The sequence below is a fragment of the Mirounga leonina genome, unplaced genomic scaffold, assembly GCF_011800145.1.
Source record: "Mirounga leonina isolate KUSES-001 unplaced genomic scaffold, KU_Mleo_1.0 Mir_176, whole genome shotgun sequence".
In the NCBI taxonomy this organism is placed as follows: Eukaryota; Metazoa; Chordata; class Mammalia; order Carnivora; family Phocidae; genus Mirounga; species Mirounga leonina.
Genome location: NW_023270454.1, coordinates 59061977 through 59080674, shown reverse-complemented (window position 1 = coordinate 59080674; position 18698 = coordinate 59061977). Strand labels below are relative to the sequence as shown.

Below are 18698 nucleotides of genomic sequence, written 5' to 3'. Positions count from 1 at the left end.
GTTTCCTTTTAGAGTGAGAGAATCTTTCCAAGGCTGAATTTCCGTGCTAGGCCTTCAATTCGAATAGAAGAACCATCAGGGGCAGTCGGAAAAACTCCCAACCAAATCACGGGCTTCTCTCAAACTGAAGGCTCCTCCATCCAAGCTTTCTTTCCTCTCTTTGGACTTAGGGCCAAGAAGAGTGGCGAGTTTTCTTACTGAAGACTGAAACCGCCCACTACCCTCCCTTGTTAACCATAAAAGACTTGTTTTGTCTCTAGCAAACTCAAGTTCTTGATGCGTCAGCCTGACCCAATTTGTGTACAAAAATGACCACTTAGTATCTCTCGAGTCCACTCATTGTCCACCACCTGTATAGTTCTGTCTCGGGCAAAGTGCCCCGCAGAACTAAGGCCCGGTAAATGATAGTAAATAATTTTAACATTACTGAGCGTTAAGTATGTGGCAGAGACCGTGATATGCACTTTATATGCATTACCCAACTTAACCCTCAGCAATCCTTTGCGATACTAACCGGTTTTATGGTAGGGGAAATGGTAGTTTACAGAACTTGCCGAAGGTCACATATTTGGTCCTTACTAAGAAAGTGCAGCAGAAACTCGGGCTGCCGATCTCAAAGTCTGGGATAGTTACTATTTCACCCAACCGCCCCAGAAACCGCCCAGCAAGGGACACAAGAACGAAAGGGGGCGAAATCGGTATGGGTCACACCTGCCCTCTCTCCCTAGGGCTCGGTACTGATTCGCGGAGAGCGTGTCAGGTGAACAGGGGCCCCGGTTACTTCATTAGAAAGGCTCCGGAGGCCGGGAACCCCTCGGCCCAGGCACACTTGCCCTGCAAGCCCCTCTGGAATGAGGCGGCGTCCAGGCGGTCCAGCGCGCCGAGCCGCGCAAGGCGCACCGAGACGCCCCCGAATCTGTCCAGCTCTCCCCGCAGCTCTTCCGCTCCGACAGGAGGGTTCCACTTGCAACCCGGACCGCCGGAAGCCCCGTGGTGCCCCAAGAGCCTTGCGCTGCGGGTCCGCAGGAGCACTGCGCGCCCAAAACGCCCGCTTGCTAGTGGCGGCATTTACGCGTCCGCGTCCCACCACTAGCTCGGCCCCTAAATTAACCTTCCTTTGAGTTCCAGAGCAGAGGTCGCTACCGTAAATTTTAGAAGAGTGCCACCCATTCTTCTAGAAGTTGCGCTGTTACCACTTTTTTTTTTTTTTTTTTTTTAGCGCTGTACTGAAGTGACCGCGAAGTCCTGTTCACCAGCTCCTCTCAGGAATTTGCCCGGTTCCAGGAAAGCCGGAGAGAAACTTTTCCACCACTTTCTTTTTCTAGTTTAAGTCAACAGACGTTTGTTCAGGGATGGGATGGGAAAGGCGGGCAGAGATGATAAAAAAAAAAAATCCTGTTTTTCAGGAATTTACAATCTAAATGACCTTGTGTCCACGTAATCCGTCTTCCTTTGCAAAAGTCAGAACCTCTTCTTCCAAGATGGCGGGTTCTGAAAATGCTCGGGTCTCCCTTTTTCTACAGCGCTCCACTTGGGGGATTACGGCGCAGGGCGGAGTCTCGCTGACTTCTGCCCCGGAAGTTTTTCTTCCCCAGAACCGAGCACGTTGGGAGCCGGTTTTGCGGAGGCTTTTCCTAGGCTGCCTCCTGATCATGTCTTCCAAGAAGAACAGAAAACGGCTGAACCGAAGCGCAGAGAATGGTTCAACCTCGCCCTCCTCTGCTTCCTCTCCTTCGGGGCCCCCTGCTCCTTCTGCTGGGCCAGGCACGGCGGCAGCGGCCGGGATTCTGGTGGTGACCAACTTCTTAGAAAAGGGTAAAGAGTTCTGGGTGGGAGACCTGAGGCCGAGGGGGCGCAGCCTGAGAAGAACGTAGACCTAGCGATGTCGCCTTTAAGGGGCAGAGGCTTTTGAGGATTGGGCGAGACCCAGGTGTGAGAGTGGCACACGAGTTTGTACACCCGAAGCCGTGCCTGCATTGGAGAAGTTAGACAGAAGCGGCTTCACCGTGGGTTAAGTCATTTACTTTTGTAAATTGTTTTGAATTTATAAGTTGCACTTGAAACGACTTTGCCTCGTTTAACGACATATTTAACTGTAACATTGCTTAAAGGTAGCGAGCATGGGATATATATACCAGAAAACTAAACAGTGAAGATGTGGATACATCCTTCCTAAGAGATACCGCTGTGTCTCTAAGAATGAAAGGCTTTAGGATTTTTTCTTCTACTACAAGGGTTCTGAAAGTTAATAACAGCTACCAGTTACATAGTATTGTTATCAGTAGGTTGGGTATGTCACATATCTCCTTTAACCTTAATAGAAGACCTGGAAGATGGGAATGTATTACTCCCATTTCACAGAGAAAGAATAGTTAATGTAATTGGCTCCAGGTTCCACAGGTACTAAGTGGCAGGAGGTACTTAGCTTTAAAGCCCTTATTCTAGATCAGAGCTCCCTTGAGTTAGGAGAACGGATTTTTCGGAAAAGTTCATTGGTAAAGCTTCTGTGTGTTGAAGCTGTGTTATAGCTTTGGAAAAAATGGAACACCAGTTAAACTGGTGGCAAGAATTTTATGTCTAATGCACAACCTAATGACAATCTCAGAGTTAACACAGTGTTTTCAGTTTCATCTAGGGATCAGAGGATAACTTGTTCTGTCCTGAATATACAATCTCTTTTTCAACTGGACCCTTCCCTTGAAATTTAAACCTGCTGATTTTCTCTTACATCTTAAATCAAAACAAAAGTTCCACATTTTCTTCTTACCACCACCCTCTCTGTTTCCATCCTTTCATTGCCAAGTTTCTTTCTTTCTTTCTTTTTTTTTAAGATTTTATTTTTAAGTGATCTCCCAACGTTGGACTTGAACTCAAAACCTTGAGATCAAGAGTCGCATGCTCTACTGACTGAGCCAGCCAGGTGTAGCTCATTGCCAAGTTTCGTAAATGGAGTAGTCGCTGTCTGTTCATCTGTCACCTACTCCTTAGCCTATTTAAGTTTTGACATCTATCCCATCATTCTATGGAAACTGTCCCTGTCATGGTCACTGATCATCTCCATGTTGATAAATACAATGGACAGTTTTTCTTTACTTCCCTTACTTGACCTCTCAGCAACTTCTGGCATTGTCTACCATTTCGTTTTTCTTAAAACACTTTAATTTTGGGGCGTGCCTGGGTGGCTCAGTATGTTAAGCGTCTGCCTTCGGCTCAGGTCATGATCCCAGAGTCCTGGGATCAAGCCCCTCGTGGGGCCCCCTGCTCAGTGGGAAATCTGCTTCTCTCTCCCCCTGTGCCCCTCCGCCCGGGTCATACTCTTTCTCTCTATCACTCACTCTCTCTTGCTTCTCAAATAAATAAACAGAATCTTAAAAAACAAACAAACCACACTTTAATTTTTGGCAATGTGCCATTAAACTTTCCTAGTTTTTCTCCATCCTTTTGTTGGTAGGTAGATTTTCAGTTTCCTTTGCAGGCTCATTTTCTACTTTGCTGCCAAATGGCTAAGTGCCTCAATTCTTAGTCCTAAAACCCTCTTTTTCTCTGTATAAATCTTTCTTTGGCAAGTTCATCCAATGTCCAGAGTTTTTCATCTATACTTTCATCATTTTCGAATTTATATTTGTAATTTATACTATTTCTGAGTCTTGGTTCAGGTGCCTTCTAGGCCAATACTACTCAAATTCTGTAGGGAAAGTTTTTTTTTTTTTTTTTTAAAGATTTTATTTATTTGAGAGAGAGAACGAGAGAGAGAGAGCAGGAGAGGGGGGAGGGTCAGAGGGAGAAGCAGACTCCCCGCCGAGCAGGGAGCCCGATGCGGGACTCTATCCCGGGACTCCAGGATCATGACCTGAGCCGAAGGCAGTCGCTTAACCAACTGAGCCACCCAGGCACCCCGGAAAGTTTTTTAAAATATGATATGTTGGGGCACCTGGGTGGCTCAGTTGGTTAAGCGGCTGCCTTCGGCTCGGATCATGATCCTAGGGTCCTGGGATCGAGCCCCGCATCGGGCTCTCTGCTCCTCAGGGATCCTGCTTCGCCCTCTCCCTCTGCCCCTCCTCCAGCTTGTACTCTCGCTCGCTCACTCTCTCTCAAAAAAAAAAAAAAAAAAAATATATATATATATATATATATATATATGTATATGTCACAGCTTGGCACTGTTGTAAAATACAATAAAAACGAATTACTAGAAAAATAAGTTTAAAAATAGAAATTTTTATTGGATTCAAGAGATGTAGGATTACTCTGTCCAATTGTAATAAAAGCTACTAAACCCTTATTTGCTGTACTTATCCCATCATGAACCAGTAACAAATAGTTTGCTGACCACACTTTGTATAGCATTGTGCTAAGACTATACTTTCAGGGATCATTTCTATAGTTTGTATAGCATTGTGCTGTACATCTTTTCTTGGATTTTTCTTTCTTTTTTTAACATTTTATTTTTTTAAAAGATTTATTTGCTGAGAGAGAAAATGAACGAGCTGCTGCTTGCTATAGCCTACTGCCCTGGGAGGTCTTGATCTTCTTACGTGGCCCCTTCTTGTCTCCTGCCATTTTGCCTGTACTCTTTTCTAAGATGCACAGTGCTGCCTTCTGTCCAGTACTTCTCTGTACAAGCTGTTCTCTTTGCCAAGAATTATCTTTTTTTTCCTCTTTGTTTAGTTAATTCCTACTCTTCCTTTGGACTGAATTTAAACTTACTTCCTTGGAGAAGCAGTCTCTGTTTCTTCCAGATTAGATTCCACATAATAGGCTTTCTCAGCACTCTTAGTCATTCTTACATTGTAGTAATCTTAGCTTACAATTACACAGTTATTCAGTGATTGTTTAATAACTTTCTCATCCTATTAGATTATAAGCTCTGTGAGGCCAAGGACTATCCACTTCTGTTCACTTTGTATCCCTAGTGCCTAATATATTATTTGCCATGTAGTGGGATGTTAATGTGGGATAATAAATGTTTGGATGAACAAATGAAGAGTGGGTGGTTGTTTAAAATTACCTTTACTAATCTGGCACATGAAGTGCTCAATAAATGCATAGTTAATTGATGGGGAGAGTGGATGTTGAGATGTATTTTTAAAGTACAATATTGGAGGAATGAGGACTGGTGAAAGGAATTGTGTGGAGTACAGCTTGAGTAGATTTGAATGCTGTAAGAGAACGCATGGAGATGTTTTAGGAAATAAGGTCAGTGGATGAGAATTAGAAAGTGATCTTCATAGGGAGGAAGTGGAGGTATTTAGAGAACCTGTGATTTGTCAAATCCTGGTGCATGGTGAATGTGCAGGATAGGATGGAAGGAAGAGAAGAAGAAAACCTAGAGTATTGCCAAGGACTGAATACACCTGTGAGGTACTTATCCAGAGGGAAGGGTAATTCATGGGTTTAGGAAGAAAGAAGTGGCAGAAACAACCTTATGAGGTCACAAAAAGGATGCTTTGCTGTTATTGATGAGTATGCTATGTAAGAGACCTAATGCTCATTGGAAAGTTGAATTTCTTTTCAGCCTCATTATGAAATATGCTTATTCTATAAATGCTCAGTACTGTTAATCTTAGCTCCATGAGATGCTTTGTTTTTCTAGATTTGTTCAGCTGATGACAGAAGGAAAATACATATGTTGGGTAGTTATTTTGTAATGGCAAAAATAAAATCAGACATGGTTTTGCTTTCATTGACTTTGTTCCTTTTAAATTACAAAATATCTGTGTTTTTTTTATTATGCTATGTTAATCACCACACATTACATCATTAGTTTTTGATGTAGTGTTCCATGATTCATTGTTTGCGTATAACACCCAGTGCTCCATTCAATACGTTCCCTCTTTAATACCCATCACCAGGCTAACCCATCCCACCCTTCTAGAACCCTCAGTTTATTTCTCAGAGTCCATAGTCTCTCATGGTTCGTCTGCCCCTCCAATTCCCCCCCTTCATTTTTCCCTTCCTGCTATCTTCTTTTTTTTTTTTTTTTTAACATATAAGGTATTATTTGTTTCAGAGGTACAAGTCTGTGATTCAACAGTCTTACACAATTCACAGTGCTCTTTTTTTTATTATTAAGGAACACTAATATTAGAGAAGTATGATTATGGTATATGTGTCTAATAATAAATTTTATAACAAAGTTTGTGACGGGTTAAAATTTCGTGTCTCATGGATTTTGTGCTGAAAAGAAAAATAGTGTGTAGTCATCTACTATGTTCATTGATTTCATGGATATCTATTATGCAACTTCTATATTTGATGCACTACTAGGCATTGGAGATACAGAGATGAATTTGACCCAGTTTGTGCCCAAAGCAGCATATGGTTTAGGAGAAAGTCAGACTATAAAACGAATGTATATTATGATGATAAATGCTAGTATCTGGCAGCATAGGGTGCTGGAAGAAGCAGAGGAAAGACCAAATGTGGACCTTGAGGAGGTGAGGGGGCAGGGTGGACATGTTAGCACATCATTTTCAGAGGTGTTGCCAGCTGGGCTGACTTCTTGTCCCCTTCCTTGGCCAAAAGTTGAAAACAGTAATGGTCATTTTAGTCAGTGTGTTGCTTACCTAAGGAATAAGACCTGTGCTATTATTATCTTACTCATGTATTCTTGGCATTAGAAAAGAAAAATATCTGACTGGTGTCCTGTGGATCAGAAGTGGAAATGTAATTTAACCCTCCAGAGCTAAATGCCAGTACCCCAGCTCAAGTCTTTGAATACCAGTAGTGAACTCAACTAGAATCTGTAGTACAAAAGGTTACTATGCAAGTATGAGAAGCCTATTTCATCTATGTTCAGTTTTTAAAGAAATTAGAGATTATTTTTCTTAAAAGATGAAAACTAATACGTAGCCCATAAGACATCTTTTTTTAGTTAGCACTCGTATTGTCGGTCAGTGGACCCTCAAAAAGATTTGGTTTTAAGTCTTTTTGTTAAAAAAAAAAATAAGGATTGGAACTGTGGTTTCTTTAGGGTATGGTAAGTGCATTCACGTGGTTATGTGGAGAGAGGATTTTTATTTACTCCAAAAGAAAGCAGGCTTTAACTTCAGCTATAAAATAGTATGAAAATAATTTTCTTTCCCTTTTTGGTAGATGACAAAGTTCCTAAAACATTCCAGAATTCCCTTGTTCAACTTGGACTCAACACTATGAAATCCGCAAATATATGTATAGGTCGACCAGTGTTGCTTACCAGTTTGGATGGAAAACAAGAGGTAAGAGTCTTTTTCATTTCCTTAGTTTAGAAAGATTTGAGGGCGCCTGGGTGGCTCAGATGGTTAAGCATCTGCCTTTGGCTCAGGTCATGATCCCAGGGTCCTGGGATCGAGTCCCGCATCAGGCTCCCTGCTAGGCGGGGAGCCTGCTTCTCCCTCTGCCTCTGCCTCTCTCTCTCTCTCTCTCTCTCTGTCTCTCTGACTCTCATGAATAAATAAATAAAACATTAAAAAAAAAAAAAAGAAAGATTTGAGATGTTTTTTATTTTAATTTTCAACAAAGCAGTAGTAAATGAAAAACTGTATTTTAGAAGATCCTCCCATCTATATAAACTTTTCCTTCCTTTGATGTCTATGACTATACTGGGAATAGTAGCCCCTAAATGTCATAATGTAGAGAGAGGCCTTTCTTCCGGAGGTAGTGACACACATAGTATCAGCCCTATCCCCCTCAGTCTGTTATATTTTTTTCACAGAAATGCTGTTTGGGAATATGAAAGTTATCTCTTTTGTGTACAAATATTTGATTGCCCTCCCTGTTTTCAGCTGTTTTTTCTTGCTGCTATTCATCATACTTGAGGCTGGAAGCCCAGAACCTTTCCTGGTTCTGCCCTGCTTCTGGCCTCTGCTTCTGACATTTTTTCTGCTGCTTCATTAGCCGGGGTCCTCTCATCCAGCGGGGTCCACCGAAAATGATTTGAAATCTGTTATGTGCTGAGGGCACACCGCTCATTCTTTTCATTATTCTTAAAAAGAAAAAAAGAGTCCTTTGCTGTGTCTTGTGGAAGACTACAAATGTATGAGCTTAGCCCACTATTTGGAACTGGAAGTCTTTGCTTCTCTCCCTTAACATTTAAGTCTGATGTGATCCAGGTTCTCATGAAGCTCTTGTGCCAGGTCCTTCACTATTTCCTGGATGTAGTTTATGCTCCAGGCTGGATTACCTTACAGTTAGTTTGTCTTTAGTATTTTTTCCTCTTTTCTTCTTATTACATGTTAATGCCTTTGTCTCTTTTCCTAAATTACCTTTCAAATCTTCAAATCATTTTCAGTGTGGGATCATTCCTAATCTTCACAAGAAGATATAATATTTATCTTAAAAGTTTTTTCTCTAACTTCTCAGATTGTAACTCCTTGGGTTAAGGACTGTGTTTTGCAGATCCATATGCTTAGCTGTGCTTAGTTTTCTGCTTTATAAATTAATGATACTCTATGAATATTTATTTTCTCATATTTTAATATCCTGTGTTCTGGGCAGGTCTATACGGCCTGGCCTGTGGCAGGATTTCCTGGAGGTAAGGTTGGCCTGAGTGAAATGGCACAGAAGAATGTGGGCGTGAAGGTTGGTGATGCCATCCAAGTCCAGCCATTGTTGGGTGCTGTGCTACAGGCTGAGGAAATGGACCTGGCACTCAGGTTTGGCTCTTTTCTTTGGTGACAGTCTGGATCAGTGCTGCCCAGTAGAAATAGAACAAGAGTCACAAATGTGAACCACATATGTAATTTTGCATTTTCTGGTAGTCACATTTAAGAAGGAAAATGAAATTGGTGAACTATTTCATTTAATATTTAACTTAATCATTATTAAATATTATTTAATATTTAACTTATATAATATTATATTAATATTAATATTAATTTATAAAATTTTAACTTATAATAACTATAAAAAACTATCAATAAGATACTTTTCAAACTAAGTCTTGAAAATCCAGTGTGTATGTTATACTTGTAGTGCATCTCAGTTTGGACTAGCCACATTTAAGCTCTTGATAGCCACACGTGGCGAGTGGCTAGTGGTCTACTGTATTAGACAGCACAAGCTAGATGAGTCCACCTAAGGTATGAACTAGAGACTCTCTAATGTCCTGTGGTTAGAGTATGCCCTGATATTTTAGGTGAGAGGGATTCGTATTGGTGTATATTTAACAATAGTTTTTATCTTGTTTTACAGTGTAATCAGGGCTGTTGTAAAGGAGGGAGTAGAGTACTGTGAATAGGCAAGAAACAAGTTTTAATCAAGACTGTTACAGGGGTGCCGGCTGGCTCAGTTGGTTAAGTGTCCACCTCTTGGTTTCAGCTCAGGTTGTGATCTCATGGGTCATGAGATTGAGCCCCTCACCCTCCCACGGGCTCTGCCGCTCAGTGGGGAGTCCACTTGAAGATTCTCTCCTGCCCCTCCCCTGACTCATGCATGTGCTTACGCTCTCTTTCTCTCTCTCAAATAAATAACTTTAAAAAAAAAAGGACTTCAAGCAAAGTACCCAATTATATATTTTAACTCGTTGATTATTCAGTCTATAAAACAGTTATTTCTATCAGACTTTGAAATAGTCCCTTACCAAAGACTAATTGAATGAACTTATCAATACAGTTAACGTTTATCACTGATTCTCTTGGATACTCTGTATCTAATAGGATTGTAACTCAGTTTGCATATGCAAGTCTTACCAAAATTTGTTTACAAAAAGCATCTTTTGATACTTTAATACTAGCTTACTAACAGTTTTGGGGGTGTGTTTATATGCAAGAATCACAAAACATTTAACAATCATTAACTTGATTTTATTTATTTATTTTTTAAAATATTTTATTTATTTGAGAGAGAGTGCGTGCCAGTGCATGCGCTGAAGCAGGGGGGAGGGGCAAAGGCAGAGGGAGAAGCAGGCTTCCCGCCGAGCAGGGAGCCGAATTCGCCGAATTCGGGGCTGGATCCCAGGACCCTGGGATCATGACCTGAGCCGAAGGCAGACGTTTAACGACTGAGCCACTCAGGTGCCCCTCATTAGCTTGATTTTATTATGTTTTTGTCTCTGTTGCTACTTCTGTAGATTACAGGCTTGAGCTTCATCATATTTTTTTTTTTTTATAAACCAGGAAACTTTTTTCAGAGGAATTAATAACATTTTAACTAACAATATAATAAAAGGAAGAGAAAAGAGAACTCAGCATGTGTTGTGCACCAGTACACACATGCACATACACTTTTCCCCTCTTCTCTCATTTAATCCTCCTGCAAGGTGCCCATATTGTCCCTTTCTTAAAGATGAGGAAATGGGCTCGGTGAGTTAGGTAGTAGTTCTGCTCAGATTAAACAGTATTAATCGTTAGACTGTTCTGAGACAGTGCTACAGGTTGCAGTCATCAGTTGACCAGATTTTTTGATGATCTAACTAGTGTGACCTCTTGAGGGAACAGCAGTCTTAGGTGATAATGATTGTCTACTATAGAGGAACTGTATATTTTAAATGGAGCTTGGTTTTTAAAATTTTACTAAAAAAAAACTTGTGTTTTGAATGTGGCAGCAGAGCTTAGATAAGAAACTTAATTTCCAATCAGAAAAATCAGTAATTTTATCCTGATTAAATCCTTCAGTTGCTTCTGAGTTTTATTAGTAAGGTTAGGGCTCCTTCTAGTGGAAGTGATTTTATCTGCACCCATTCTTTTTTTAAAAGCAAAACTCAGTATTTTTACTCTTCTTACACATATTTTTAAGTATCTTCTATTCAGAGTTTAATAAATAGGAATGATTTAAGTAAGTATAACTGGTTTCACAGTTCTGTAGACAGAAGTGAATTTAAGCATTTAAGGAGCTACAACTTCCTACATAGTCTATATATACCTTTGATTTGAAATTTCCTTCTTGTCTATTTTTCTCTCTCTCCTTTATATGAATATGCCGTCAGTTTTCATTATTAGCGGCAAGTATGTGCTATAAAGTTGCTGTGAACACTATATTAGCAAATACCGAACCATTGCTGCTACGTTTATATTAAATGTATATTTAACATATATTATTTACAATATATACTAATATTAATATATTTAGTGCGTATTTAATATACAAATATGTATATCTTATATACATTATAATCTTAAAGCAACTAATTCTGATAGATTTTGTCTTCTTTATTTTATAAAAGAGAAGCAGTAGTTCATAAGTGTTATGTGACTTGCCTGAGGCCACCTCACTAAGAGATGTCAGAGTTGGGATTCAAATCTCCAGCTGGCACAAGACCTGGGACTTTTTGCTGTACACTGCACTGCCTCCCACTGTCTCCACTCTCCATCCTTTTGTTACCTCTGAGAGAATTGAAACAAGAGTACTTACTCAGCCTCAGCTAGGAAAGCGTTTAGCAACTTGAATTTTTTTGCCTGTTCTATGCATGTCTATGACGAGGAAAGCTCTGCTAGTATTGATTTTAGGGTTACAAATAAATTTTAGCAAGTAGGTGAATCTGCAAATAATGAAGTTGACTCTATTGGTTTTGTTTTTTGCTGATACGGTATTTGGAGAACAAGGCTTATATTTGGACCAGATGGGTCTGCTAATATACCTCTTCCTGAGCTAAACTATTGCTTCTCCACTGATCTCTGGCAGAGCTCTCAACTGTGGGCCTCCTCTGCTGGTATAGGCTACTTGCATGTGGGGAAGAAGGAAAAATGCACATATTCTGAGAACTCTCCAAGGACGTGTCTCTTTACAAGTGTAATGATTTTCAGATATATCTACTTCCTGTACTCAAGCAACCTTCTAGGAAGACAGTCATTAGTAGAAGAAGGGGTTCTCATTTTTCCTTTTCTGGAGAAAGGTCCTTTCTCCAGAATTAAATTCCATTACACTATTACTCTCCTTTTTTCTTATTTCTACTTTTTCAGGTACTATCCTATAAAGGACTTAATTTTCCTGAAAGTTAATCTATAAATTATAGAAAGGGAATGAAGTAAGCTATTAATAAAAGCCTTTCTCCAAGCTAGGCAGTTTCAGAAATGGAATGATTAATTCAGGCCAGTGTTTTTCAAATGTTTTTGGCTATGACACACAATAAAAAATACATTTCATTGTGATTCAGTGTATGCATACATCCACAGTTACAGGGCACATATGCACTGACATGTGTATAGCTGTAAACATGAGTATATAGAGGTGTGTGTGTGTAAGATGTGTATGTATAAGAAAGTAATGCTTTTCCAAGAAGTATTTTCCCTTTCTATGTGTGATATACTTTGACATTTTGTATTCTATCAAAAAAAAAAATGCTGGATGGGATTGACTGAAATGATTTCATGATCCACTAATGTATAGTACTCAATATTTTGAAGAACATTAATTTAAGTCATTAGGACACCAAATTGCAAATGATATTTTCATGGCTATTAGAAGTATCTGAGAAGCACAAATCATTCCCAAATTGTATAAACCATTTCCAGTTTGTAAATTATTCTTTTGACTAGGTCTGTATTACAGCCATGTACATGTAATTTTATATTACATTTAGTTTCTGGTGTACTTAATGCTGATTTCTATTTCCCCCACCCTTTACAGTGACAAAAATGTGGATATTAATAAAGAACAACTGACTGGTTGTCTTCTGAGAAAATTAGGTGAGGCATATATTTTAAATAGTTTTTTAAATTGTAAGAAGCAAGGTAGCAGTAAATAAAGTAATGTGTCTTTGAGGTCTTGTATAGATCATAATTTTCTTCAACATAATATGGAGAGTGGTCTTCTCAATGAATTAATGTTCTTTTGGGATAGGAATTTTTTTTCTCCCTAATTAATTGGCAGTTGAGCATTGGAGAGAATATATGACTTATCTGTGGACAAAGTCAGTGGGAGAACTGAGACTTTTAACCCTTGAGCTCTTCTCCAGTGAGAAATGTTACCTTGGAGTACTAGTTAGGTGTGCCATTTTAGGTTCGTTTATTATTGGATGTGGAATGTCAAGTTATTTGTTGATACAGTTGATAGAATCCTAGATGTATTGAGTGTGGAGAATTGTAAAGAATTATCTTGTCCTTCTATCTCCAGATAGTGCTCTATCAAATGGGAATTGTTTATGGCAATTATTTTATTAATACTCTTATCTTTGATTTAATCTTCAGTCAGATGGTTCTGTTAATAGATGGAATAAATTGCTGTTTAAACATGAAATGGGTGAAAAGTTATGCTAACACATATATTTAAAAATTATTTTCTAGATGGCAAGATTGTTTTACCAGGCAACTTTCTGTATTGTACATTCTACGGACGACCATGCAAATTGCAAGTGTTGGAAGTGAAAGGGACAGATGGCAAGATATTGAGAAGGCCTCAGAATGACTCTGACATTGATGCCAAGGGAATGGCCTATGAACAGTCCAGCAGAGAAACCAGTACCCTGGATGTATCCCTACAACTAAGCCAGTTAGATCTGGAAGAGCCTCGGGACCCAACATCAAGCAGTACTCCTTGCAAACCAGTAGATGACAGAATGATAAATAAAGCTAGTGACATTTTGTCGGATGTTACACAGAGTCCTGGGGACAGCAGCGGACTTGGACTAGGGGAAGTCACAGGACTTAAATGTAGTTTTGAGTCAGCCAGAGGAAGAAATGAGCAACTTGTCAATGAAGAGAGATTGCTAAAGTCAGCATGTGTGGGAACAAAGTGCAACACTGATATTTTTTATTTTATTTCTTCAACAACAAGAGTCAATTTTACAAACATTTGTACAAATTCAAAAGAGCAAGACAACCAATTCAAAGTAACGTATGACATGATAGGAGGCTTAAGTAGTCAGCTGAAAGCAATTAGAGAGATTATTGAATTGCCTCTCAAACAGCCTGAACTTTTCAAGAGTTATGGTATGATTTCTTCACTGTATTGCACCAAAAGTATTAAACTCAAATTAAAAAACAGTTGGCTCATTCCACTTATATAATAATTGCTCATCCTCTTTTCTTGTTTTTCTTTCCTGAGTGGTAGGTATGGTAGGAGGTGTGAGTTGGTTTGGGAGATGCCATTTAAGTGAGTCTTTTTCCATGCTTGATCTTTTTAGGTTGTAATGTGAGGTAGTTGCAGCCTTCCACAGTTGTTTGTATTGGAACTAGAATTAGTATCTTGTCATTCTAGATCAGCTGTAATGACCAAAGAAGTAAACCAAACATTCGAATATGTTAGATAAAACTTCTTTGTTAGGAAGTATAATTGTGTGCAGTCTCTTTGCATTGAAGCAAGTGGTTAAGGGAGTGATTGGCTCCTAGGAAACTCAGGGCTTCCTCTGTGTGGTAACTGCCCAGATCCTCTGTATTTGGTGCCTACCATCTCTTTCTCTGCCATTTCATTTTTCACGAATCTTTATATATATAAAGATTATATATATAAAATATATGAACCCTTTGACATTTTGCTAGTAATGCTTATATAGTCTAAGATGGCTAGTTGGATGAAAATTAGGATTTATGGCTTGCTCTGGGTGCCCTTGTTCTTGTCTGAGCTTTGTGTTCTGATCACTGAGCTGTGCTGTGTGGGATGGGGCATGGCAATTGTGTGGCTGGTGTCCAGCCAGTTTTTTACCAGTGTGCCTGGCCTGTCTATAGAGAGAGAGAAAGTCATTGCTGGAGATCAGTGTTTGGGCCAGTTAGTACATTATGGGGGGAGGGGGCAGGGGCAGAAGGTCTGACTCTTACTTTAGTTTTGTGATACAAGGTAAATTTATATTTTATAACTCATGTTTGCAGTCATATGACAACACAAGAAACCTAATAATGCTGAATCCATTTTTCTCTTCTTTTTCTTCGAGGAATTCCCCCACCTAGAGGAGTGTTACTCTATGGACCTCCAGGTACTGGAAAGACAATGATTGCCAGGGCGGTTGCTAATGAAGTTGGAGCCTATGTTTCTGTAATTAATGGTCCTGATATTATAAGCAAGTAGGTGCATAATTTAATAGAATAAACAGTGTTATTAAATACTTGTTAAAAGCGATTTTTAAAAATGACTGCATAGCATTCTGTCTGGATATTTCATCTGTTGAAATACTTCAAATTTGCTTTTAATTGTGTATACAAATTAAGTTTGGAAAATAATTTTTGAAAGTAATTTTAAGTATTCTGGAAGTATTTGAAAAATTAGATGAGCTTTTATAGACAAAACTTTAAAAACACTTAAGAGTTGATCCTTAAATGTATTTTATTTGTTACAGATTCTATGGGGAGACAGAAGCAAGGTTACGGCAGATATTTGCTGAAGCCACTCTACGGTATTTACATTTAGATGTTTGTAATTAGTAGTCAAGGCTATGTTAATCAAAGTAGAGTTACTAACACTTTATATGAAACATGAAAGAAAACCTCAAAAATAATACTGATAGCACTAGAAATGATTGTAAATCTAATGAAGTTGTATTTAATCTGTTTTTATCTAATATTGTTTTGGAAGTTTGATCAATGAGTTATTGAATTACACAAAGTAGGAGAACTAAGACAGTGTTGTATAAGTCATATGATTTTACTTGAGCATATAATTTATGATTTTCTTTCTTTAGAGTACCTATAGTACTTAGGCATATCCAGTTTGTATTATAGTAGCCCTTTATGCTTAAAACTTTTATTATGGTTTGCTTCAAAGGGACAAATCTTTTGCTCTTTAAAAACAATTTTTATTGATTATTCCTCAGTTTAGACTACCATATTACATTGCAGTGAGTATAAGAGTGTGGCCTATAACTTGGTCTAATACATTCATAATAAGGCTGTGTCCCTACCATTGTTTTGGTATTTAACCGATCATAATTCAGCTCTCATCAAAAGAACTTTCATTTTTTTTAAAGATTTTATTTATTTATTTGAGATAGAGCGAGAGCGAGAGAGAGCGAGAGAACACAAGTGTAGGGGAAGGGGGAGGGGCAGAGGGAGAAGCAGGCTGTCCACTGAGCAGGGACCCCGACATGGGGATCGATCTCAAGACTCTGGGCTCATGACCTGAGCTGAAGGCAGATGCTCAACTGACCAAGCCACCCAGGCACCCCCAAAGAACTTTCATTTTTAAAGTTTTTTTTTCCAGAGATAGCGGATGAAATAAGGTAGTCCCTTATAAAGTTGGTAGTTCCAATACTGAAAATTTGAGAACCAGTGGTATACTGTATTGTGTAGTGTGTTTTCATTTTGTTTTGTTCCTGGCAGTTGAAGCTTTCTATTGCGAGAGAATTCACATCTTTTTATGGGAGAACTGATCACCTTGAAAGATTTTTTTAATAGGCCAAAAAAAAAAAAGAGAGAGAGCACATTTGGAAATTCTGTACCTTGGACTTTACACCTGCTCCAGGGGACATCTCTGGCCTCAGATTCTGAATTGATGCAATCATAACAATTTACTGGGTATTAGCGGGCAAGGTCTGTTTGGGCATAGACTCATCTCATGAGCAGTAGACTATTCTTTTTTTTTTTTTTTTTTTAAAGATTTTATTTATTTATTTGAGAGCGAGAGAGAGAGCACATGAGAGGGGGGGAGGGTCAGAGGGAGAAGCAGACTCCCCGCCGAGCAGGGAGCCCGATGCGGGACTCGATCCCGGGACTCCAGGATCATGACCTGAGCCGAAGGCAGTCGCTTAACCAACTGAGCCACCCAGGCGCCCTAGACTATTCTTAATAGTCTGCTTTTTATTGAATTCAGATTTGCTAGAATGTGATGAATTAATAATTTGGGTTAGAATTAATGTAAGGTTTTTCAGTTTAACATCCTGTTATCTTTGTCTTTAATATTATTAACTGAGTCCTAAATTTGATACATTGCATTTCTTTTTTTAATTAAGTTTTTATTTTAATTCCAGTATAGTTTACACTGTTGTATTAGTTTCAGATGTACAACATAATGATTCAACAATTCCATATATCAGCCTGTGCTCCTCGTGACAATTGCCCTCCTTAATCCCCATCACCTATTTCACCCTTCCCTCTGGTAACCATCAGTTTTTTCTCTATAGTTAAGAGTCTGTCTTTTGGTTTCTCTCTCTTTTTTCCCCTTTGCTCATTTGTTTTCTTTCTTTCTTTCTTTTTTTTAAGATTTTATTTATTTGTTTGACAGAGAGAGACACAGTGAGAGAGGGAACACAAGCAGGGGAGTGGGAGAGAGAAGCAGGCTTCCCGCCGAGCAGAGAGCCTGAAGTGGGGCTCGATCCCAGGACCCTGGGATCATGACCTGAGCCAAAGGCAGACGTTTAAGACTGAGCCACCCAGGCGCCCCTCATTTGTTTTATTTCTTAAATTCAACAGATAATCATATGATTTTTGTCTTTTACTTATTTCACTTAGCATTATACTTTCTGGGTCCATCCATGTTATTGCAAATGGCAAGATTTCATTCTTTTATATGGCTGAATAATATTCCATTGTGTAGATATACCACATCTTCTTTATTCATTTATCAGTTGATGGACACCTGGGCTGCTTTCATAATTTGGCTATTGTAAATAACGTTGCTGTAAACCTAGGGGTGCATGTATCCCTTTGAATTAGTGTTTTTGTATTTTTTGGGTAAATACCCAGTAGTGCAATTGCTGGGTCGTAAAGTAGTTATATTTTTAACTTTTTGAGGAACCTCCTCAGTGGCTGCACCAGTTTGCATTCCCACCAGCAGTGCATGAGGGTTCCTTTTCCTCCACATCCTCACCTACACTTGTTTCTTGTGTCGTTGCTTTCAGCCATTCTGACAGCTGTGAGGTGATATCTCATTGTAGTTTTGATTTGCATTTTCCTGATAAGTGATGTTGAGCATCTTTGCATGTGTCTGTTAGTCATCTTTATATCTTCTTTGGAGAAATGTCTGTTTGTGTTTCTGTCCATTTTCAGTTGGATTATTTGTTTTTTGGGTGTTGAGGTGTATCAGTTCTTTATACATTTTGGATAGTAACTCTTTACCGGATATGTCATTTGCAAATATCTTCTTCCATCTAGTTTTGTTGATTGTTTGCTTTGCTGTGCAGGAGCTTTTTATTTGATGTAGACCCAATAGTTTATTTTTGCTTTTATTTCCCTTGCCTCAGGAGATATACCTAAAGAAATGTTTCTATGGCTGATATCAGAGAAATTACTGCCTGTGCTCTCTTCTAGGATTTTTATAGTTTCAGGTCTCACATTTAGGTTTTTAATCCATTTTGAATTTTTGTATATGGTTCAGTTTCATTCTTTTGCATGTGCATTTCAATTAAAAACTTAAAAGTATTCAGTTTTAATCGAAATACAATAAATCAGGGGTGCCTGGGTGGCTCAGTTGGTTAAGCAGCTGCTTTCAGCTCAGGTCGTGATCCCAGGGTCCTGGGATCGAGCCCCACGTCGGGCTCCCTGCTCAGCGGGGAGCCTGCTTCTCCTTCTCCCTCTGCCTGCCTCTCTGCCTACTTGTGCTCTCTCTATCTCTCTGTCAAATAAATAAATAAAATATTAAAAAAAAAAAGAAATACAATAAATCAAATTTAAAAATCAGGTGTATATTAGAGAATTCATTTTACTTGTTTGTTTTTAGGCACCCATCAATTATTTTTATTGATGAGCTGGATGCACTTTGTCCTAAGAGAGAAGGGGCTCAGAATGAAGTGGAAAAGAGAGTGGTAGCGTCACTCTTAACACTGATGGATGGTATTGGTTCAGTAAGTATAGCACCAGTATCGATTCTGTGTAGGAGAGGGTTGACTCCTAATAATATGTATGTAGTAGCAAAAAGTA

The 18698-nt window shown here is 39.0% G+C and overlaps 2 protein-coding genes across 9 annotated transcripts in view; one reads left to right on the top strand and one right to left on the bottom strand.

Annotated features, from left to right (window-relative positions):
- NUDT6 (nudix hydrolase 6) overlaps positions 1 to 1446 on the bottom strand; it is a 31444-nt gene extending 29998 nt beyond the window's left edge. For 2 of the 6 annotated variants that reach the window (XM_035023123.1, XM_035023125.1), the window contains exon 1: positions 515 to 801. Coding sequence is in view for 2 of the 6 variants with exons in the window: in XM_035023121.1 (XP_034879012.1) it covers positions 834 to 1068 (235 nt within the window). In the remaining 4 variants the exon portion in view is untranslated. The other 4 variants (XM_035023126.1, XM_035023121.1, XM_035023122.1 and 1 more) reach the window with 4 other exon arrangements.
- A 129-nt stretch (positions 1447 to 1575) lies between these two features.
- SPATA5 (spermatogenesis associated 5) overlaps positions 1576 to 18698 on the top strand; it is a 336495-nt gene continuing 319372 nt past the window's right edge. For all 3 annotated transcript variants that reach the window (XM_035023114.1, XM_035023116.1, XM_035023115.1), the window contains exons 1-8: positions 1576 to 1815; positions 7096 to 7217; positions 8476 to 8633; positions 12544 to 12602; positions 13200 to 13844; positions 14783 to 14912; positions 15185 to 15241; positions 18499 to 18622. In XM_035023114.1, the coding sequence (XP_034879005.1) occupies positions 1653 to 1815; positions 7096 to 7217; positions 8476 to 8633; positions 12544 to 12602; positions 13200 to 13844; positions 14783 to 14912; positions 15185 to 15241; positions 18499 to 18622 (1458 nt within the window). In that variant the 5' untranslated portion in view covers positions 1576 to 1652. The remainder of the gene's footprint in view (positions 1816 to 7095; positions 7218 to 8475; positions 8634 to 12543; positions 12603 to 13199; positions 13845 to 14782; positions 14913 to 15184; positions 15242 to 18498; positions 18623 to 18698) is intronic.